The sequence below is a fragment of the Ornithorhynchus anatinus genome, chromosome 13 (genome assembly GCF_004115215.2).
Source record: "Ornithorhynchus anatinus isolate Pmale09 chromosome 13, mOrnAna1.pri.v4, whole genome shotgun sequence".
In the NCBI taxonomy this organism is placed as follows: Eukaryota; Metazoa; Chordata; class Mammalia; order Monotremata; family Ornithorhynchidae; genus Ornithorhynchus; species Ornithorhynchus anatinus.
Window position 1 is genome coordinate 41,461,017 of NC_041740.1, and position 6,570 is coordinate 41,467,586.

The following is a 6,570-nucleotide window of genomic DNA, read 5'->3' on the forward strand; positions in this document are numbered from 1 at the left end:
ATAAAAACGTAAGTGTTGTTTAAGACGTGTCTTAAATTTTTATAATAATATGCATTTAATACATTACTGTTTTGACACATGCGAGAATCAAATTTATGGGCTCGGGGCTGTAGACCCCCCTCCTCTTCCCTGAACACAGGAGGTGATTCTGGAGATTTTTTTTCTTGGATTTTTTTTCGGGGGGGGGGGCTTGTGTTCTTTCAAAGCGAGAGGGAGAAGCCCGAGATCTTGCAACGCTATCTGATCGGTGGTCTTGCTGTTTCGCTGTAAATCATGTCAGTCCTGAAACTTATTGAGGAGAAGGGAGCCCCACCCTCGGGTGAGGTATAAAAATAACCCGTCTCTTCACGGCGCAGGCTCGAGGGCACATCCTGGCGCAACACACTCGGAGGGAAAAAGCAGCGTGGCCCGGTGGAAAGAGCCCGGGCCTCGGAGGCAGAAGCACCTGGGTTCTCAGCCCAGCTCCGCCGCTGGGCTGCCGGGTGACCTTGCCCAGGTCGCTTCACTTCTCTGGGCCTCAGTTCCTTCACCTGTAAAATGGGGATCGAGACGGTGAGCCGGGACTGGGCCCCCCTGACGAGCTCGTGTCCACCCCAGCTCTTAGCACACTGCCTGGCACACAATAAGCGCTTAACAGATACCAAAAAGGGGGCGACCGATGGGGACTACAGGTATTAAATCCCCATTTTCCAGAGGAGGAAACTGAGGTGAAGAGAAGCGATGTGATTTGCTGAAGGTCACGCCGTCCCTTCAGCCCCACCTGGGGCGCACAGCCTATGTCGGCTCTCTGTCGGCTGCTGGAACCGATGCGGGCCCCGGACCCCAAGCACCGACGGAGAGGAGGGGCGGCAGGGACCCCTCACCGGGCCAACCGTCCACGGGCCGCCCTGGCCCCCGCGGGTTTGGGGGAACGAGAATCCAGGCATCACCTAGCGCCTCGCCCCGTTTCCCCTGACTCAGATCGACGGAGCTTTGGGAGAAAGCTAATTCCACCCTCAAGACCACAGGCTCCTTGGGGGCAGGGAACGTGTCTACCAACTGTGTCATACCGTCCCCTTCCCGAGCGATTAGAACAGCGCTCTGCACACAGTAAGTGCTCAATAAATAGCACCGATCGACCGATGCCGATGTCGGCTCGGCTTCCAAACCCCCTCAATGGCTACATACCAGCCGGCAGACGGACCTCGCCACGGATGGACTCGGGTCGGAACATAAAAACACCCCGCAGGAATTCCTCCCCGAGGATTACGCCTGAACTCTCGGCGGGCACGACAGTGATGATGATAGTTGTGGTACCTGTTAACTATGTGCCAAGCCCTATGCTAAGCACTGGGGTAGACCCAGGATCGTGAGATCAGACGCGATCCAGGTCCCACATGAGACTCCCAATCTAAGGAACAGGGAGAACGGGTATTGAATCTGTACTGAATGTGAGAAGCGGCGTGGCTCAGTGGAAAGAGCCCGGGGTTCGAACCCCAGCCCTGCCACTTGTCAGCTGTGTGACTGTGGGCAAGTCACTTCACTTCTCTGTGCCTCCGTTACCTCATCTGTAAAATGGGGATTAGGACTGTGAGCCTCACGTGGGACAACCTGACGACCCCGTATCTACCCCAGCGCTTAGAACAGTGCTCCGCACACCGTAAGCGCTTAAATGCCAATATTATTATTATTTTACAGAGGAGGAACCTGAGGCTTAGAGGTGACTTGCCCAAGGTCGCCCAGCCGTCAAGAGGGGGACCGGGATTAGAACCCAGGTCTCCTGACTCCTAGTCCTGTGGCCCTTGCACCAGAAGCACCGCAGGGGAGTTGGGAACAGTTGTCCGGGGAGGCCGGAGGCGGGCAGACGACCGAGGCGGGCCTCTCCCCTTCCAAGCCAGTCTCCAGCCTCTTCCGATTATTCCCACTGAGCGGGAAGCTCCGAGAGGGCAGAGGTCACGCCCACCAACTCAGCTCCACGCGCCGAGCACTCGGTAAGCGCTCGGTACGACTCGCTTACTTTAGATTCACCCAAATGCGTAACCCAGCTTCAGCACTCAATAAATATCATTAAGAGTGAAGCAGTCTGACCCAGAGGAAGACGCCAGGGCCTGGGAGTCAGAGGACCTGGGTGCTAATCCCGGACCCACCACCTGCCGCTACGGGACCTTCATTCATTCAATAGTATTTATTGAGCGCTTACTATGTGCAGAGCACTGGACCCGCTTCCTCCTCTGTACAACGTCGGTCTGCCGTTTCTACCGAGCGCTGTTTGCAGAGCACTATTCTAAGCGCTTTGGAGAGTACAATATGGTAATATAATAATCATGGCATCTGTTAAGCGCTTACTATGTGCCAAGGACTGTTCTAAGCGCTGGGGCGGATACAAGGTAATCAGGTTGTCCCATATGGGGCTCCCAGATTTAATCCTCATTTTCCAGATGAGGGAACTGAGGCACAGAGAAGTGAAGTGACTTGCCCAAAGTCACACAGCTGATGAGCAGCGGAGCCGGGACTAGAACCCACGGCTTCTGACTCCCAGGCCCGGGCTTTTTCCACTGAGCCACACTGCTTCTCTAACAGATACATTCGCTGGCCACAGCGAGTTTATAATCTTGGGGCGGGGAGACAGACATTAATATAAACAAATAAAATTACAGATATACACATAAGCCTGGGGGACGTGAATAAAGGGAGCGAGTCAAGGAGACGCAGAAGGGGACGGGAGAAGAGATGGGGATTCAATACTTCTGCTCCCTCCTATTTAGACCGGGAGCTTGATGTGGGACAGGGGCTGTGCCCGATCCGATTATCTTGTGTCTACCCCAAGGCTTGGCACCTAATAAACAAAAAACAAATACCAAGCTTATTACTATTATGACGACGACGACGTCCTGGGCAGCTTCAGGAAAGGAACACAACTGGTGTGGGCAGGGATTGTCTCTCTTTACCGCTGAACTGTACTTTCCAAACGCTTAGTACAGTGTTCTGCACACAGTAAGGGCTCAATAAACACGACCGAATGAATGAACACAGGGCCCAGCACCGGGCGAGCCTCCAAGCTTTTAGATGCCGCAGATTCTTTTTTCTTTTAATGGTACTAAGTGCTTACTATGGGCTAGGCACTGTACTAACTGCCGGGGTAGATACAAGCTAATCAGGTTAGACACAATCCACGTCCCACGTTCCATGCTATATTGTTATACTGTACTCTCCCGTGCATTTAGTACAGTGCTCCGCTCGCAATAAGGGCTCAAAAAATCCGACTGACCCGGGGCTCACTGTCTTAATTCTCTTTATCCCCACTTTACAGCTGAACTGAGGCACAGAGAAGTGAACAGACTTGCCCAAAGTCACCCAGCAGAAAAGTGGCGTAGCTGGGATTAGAACCCAGGTCCTTCTGACGCCCAGGCTCTACCCACCAGGCCACGCCGCTTCTGTTTACTAGACTCGGGGGTCAAGTCCACCGGCCTGGAAACTCCTCGAGGGTGGGGATCCTCTCTTCCTAATAATTACAACGATAAGAAAAAGAACAAGGATGGCATTTAAGATGTACTCGGCGGTCAAGCACTCTCCTAAGCAGGAGGGTGGACTGGCTAAATTAATCACGTCAGACACAATCCCCGTCCCACAAGAGGGTCCACACAGGAGGGAAAACAGGCACCGAATCCCCATTTCACAGCCGTGGACACCCGCGGCCCGGAGAAGTGAGGCGAGTGGCCCACGTCCGCACGGCAGACGGCGGAGGCGAGATGAAGACCCCGGGTTCTCCGACTCCCAGAGCGGTGCTCTTTCCACTAGACCACGCTTCTACTCCACCGTAGTCTCCCCCGGCGCTCAGTACGGCGCCCTGCTCCGGGAGAGTGCCCGGGAGACCCCCTCCACGCACACGCACCCCGCTGCCAAGCCGGGCCCGGCGAGTGGCGTGTCGGGGGCCTCCCCGTCCCATTTCGGGTGCGCACGCTGCGGGGCCCGGCTGGGCCTAGGAAGCGGTGCGTGTGGATGAAGGCGTAAGCGGGGTTGGGCGGGGAGGGTCTCCCCAAGCTCGCCGCTCCATGCACGCTGGTGGAGGGAGAGACCTCTCCGTGCACACCCCGTGCACCCACATTTGCTGCCGAGCTGGGCCTCGGGGGCGGCATGTGTGTTGGCGGGGGGCTCCCCCGTCGCATACACACCTTGACGCCGAGCTGGGCCTTGGCGGGGGGTGGGATGTGTTATGTGTTGCGGGGGGGTTTCCCGCTGCATACACACTGTATTGCAGAGCTGGGCTTTTGCGGGGGGGGGGGGGCTCTCTCTGCACACACACTGTGTTGCCGAGCTGACCCTGGGGGCAGGGTGTGTGTGCTGGGGGAGGAGAAGGTTGCCCCTTGCACACACGCTGTGCTGCCGAGCTGGCCCTTGGAGGCAGGGTGTGTGTGCGTTTGGGTGTCGGGGTGGGGAGGGAAGGGCTCCCCTGGCACACACACCGTGCTGCCGAGCTGAGGCTTGGGGGACGATGGGGCGGGGGGATGGGGAGGACTGCCCCTTGCACACACACTGGGCTGCCGAGCTGGGCCTTGGGGGCGGGATGGGTGTGCTTGGAGGGGGAGCTCCCCTTGCACACCCACTGTGCCGCCCGGCTGGTCCTTGGGGGCGGGATGGGTGTGCTTGGAGGGGGAGCTCCCCTTGCACGCACACTGTGCTGCAAGCTGGACCTCGTGGGCGGGGGTGTGAGCTTGAGCTGGGGGAGGCGGGGGGGGAGGGGGTCTGCCCGGGGGCGGCCCTCCCCCCACGGGCGCCCCGTGGTGCTGCGGCGGGGACCACGGAAGGAAGGAGGAGGAAGGAGGAGGAGGAAGGAGGAGGAGGGTCCTTACCTGGGGAAGATGGCCTTGAGCTTGCGCAGGGTCTGCCTGGTGGGGGGCAGCGCGCCCATGGCCCGCACCATGGCCTCGTACTGGGCCTTGGTGAGGATCATGGTCGGGGGTCAGAGGTCGGAGGTCACCAGCGGGGGGGGGGGGGCGGGGCAGAGGCGGGCGGGCGGCGGCCCCGCACGTGGGCCGAGCGGGAGGGAGGGAGGGAGGGAAGAAGGGAGGGAGAGAGGCCCCGCCCCCCGTGCGTGCCCCCGTGCGTCCCCACGTCCCGCCCGCCCTGCCTGCGTGCGCGCCCCCGCCCCCCCCCCACCTTCTTCAGCCCCCAGAAGCCCCCGCGCCGCCCTTGGCTCCCCTGGCTCGGCGGCCGCACCCCGGGCGGGAGAGGCCGAGGACGCCGGTTCGAATCCCGCCCCCGCCGCCTGCCGGCTGGCTGAGAGGAGGTCACTTCACTCCAGCGGGGCTCGGTGGACGTGAGCCCGGGCTGCGGAGGCAGAGGGCGTGGGTTCGAACCCCCACTCCAACGCTCGGCAGCTGGGTGACTTGGGGCAGGTCGCTTCACTTCTCTGGGCCTCAGTGACCTCATCTGCAAAAGGGGGATGAAGACTGGGAGCCCCACGGGGGACCACCTCATCACCTTGTATCCCCCCAGCGCTTAGAACAGGGCTTCGCACAAAGAAAGCACTTAAATACCAACATTATTATCATTATTCTCTGGGCCTCAGTTCCCTCATCTGTAATAATAATAATAATAATAATGTTGGTATTTGTTAAGCGCTTACTATGTGCCGAGCACTGTTCTAAGCGCTGGGATAGACATAGGGGAATCAGGTTGTCCCACGTGGGGCTCACAGTCTTAATCCCCATTTTACAGATGAGGGAACTGAGGCACAGAGAAATTAAGTGACTTGCCCACGGTCACACAGCCGACAAGTGGCAGAGCTGGGATTCGAACTCATGAGCCCTGACTCCAAAGCCCATGCTCTTTCCACTGAGCCACGCTGCTTCTCCAAAATGGAGATTAAAAAACGTGAGCCCCACGTGGGACCACCTGATCACCTTGTATCCCCCCCAGCGCTTAGAACAGTGCTTTGCACAAAGAAAGCACTTAAATACCAACATTATTATTATTATTCTCTGGGCCTCAGTTCCCTCATCTGTAAAAATGGAGATTAAAAAACGTGAGCCCCACGTGGGACCACCTGATCACCTTGTATCCCCCCCAGCGCTTAGAACAGTGCTTTGCACAAAGAAAGCACTTAAATACCAACATTATTATTATTATTCTCTGGGCCTCAGTTCCCTCATCTGTAAAAATGGAGATTAAAAAACGTGAGCCCCACGTGGGACCACCTGATCACCTTGTATCCCCCCCAGCGCTTAGAACAGTGCTTCGCACAAAGAAAGCACTTAAATACCAACATTATTATCATTATTCGCTGGGCCTCAGTTCCCTCATCTGTAAAAATGGAGATTAAAAAACGTGAGCCCCAGCTGGGACGATCTGATCACCTTGTATCCCCCCAGCACTTAGAACAGGGCTTTGCACATAGAAAGCACTTAAATACCAACATTATTATTCTCTGGGCCTCAGTTCCCTCATCTGTAAAAATGGAGATTAAAAAACGTGAACCCCACGTGGAACAATCTGATAACCTTGTATCTACCTCAGCGCTTAGACCGGTGCTCTGCACATAGTAAGCATTTAACAAATACCAACATTATTAGTATTCCCCCTCCCATCCCC

The 6,570-nt window shown here is 57.0% G+C and overlaps 1 protein-coding gene across 3 annotated transcripts in view; it reads right to left on the bottom strand.

Annotated features, from left to right (window-relative positions):
• Positions 1-4,961, bottom strand: part of CDIN1 (CDAN1 interacting nuclease 1) — an 85,600-nt gene extending 80,639 nt beyond the window's left edge. For all 3 annotated transcript variants that reach the window (XM_029077878.2, XM_029077879.2, XM_039913908.1), the window contains exon 1: positions 4,830-4,961. In XM_029077878.2, the coding sequence (XP_028933711.1) occupies positions 4,830-4,930 (101 nt within the window). In that variant the 5' untranslated portion in view covers positions 4,931-4,961. The remainder of the gene's footprint in view (positions 1-4,829) is intronic.
• Positions 4,962-6,570: the final 1,609 nt, after the last annotated feature.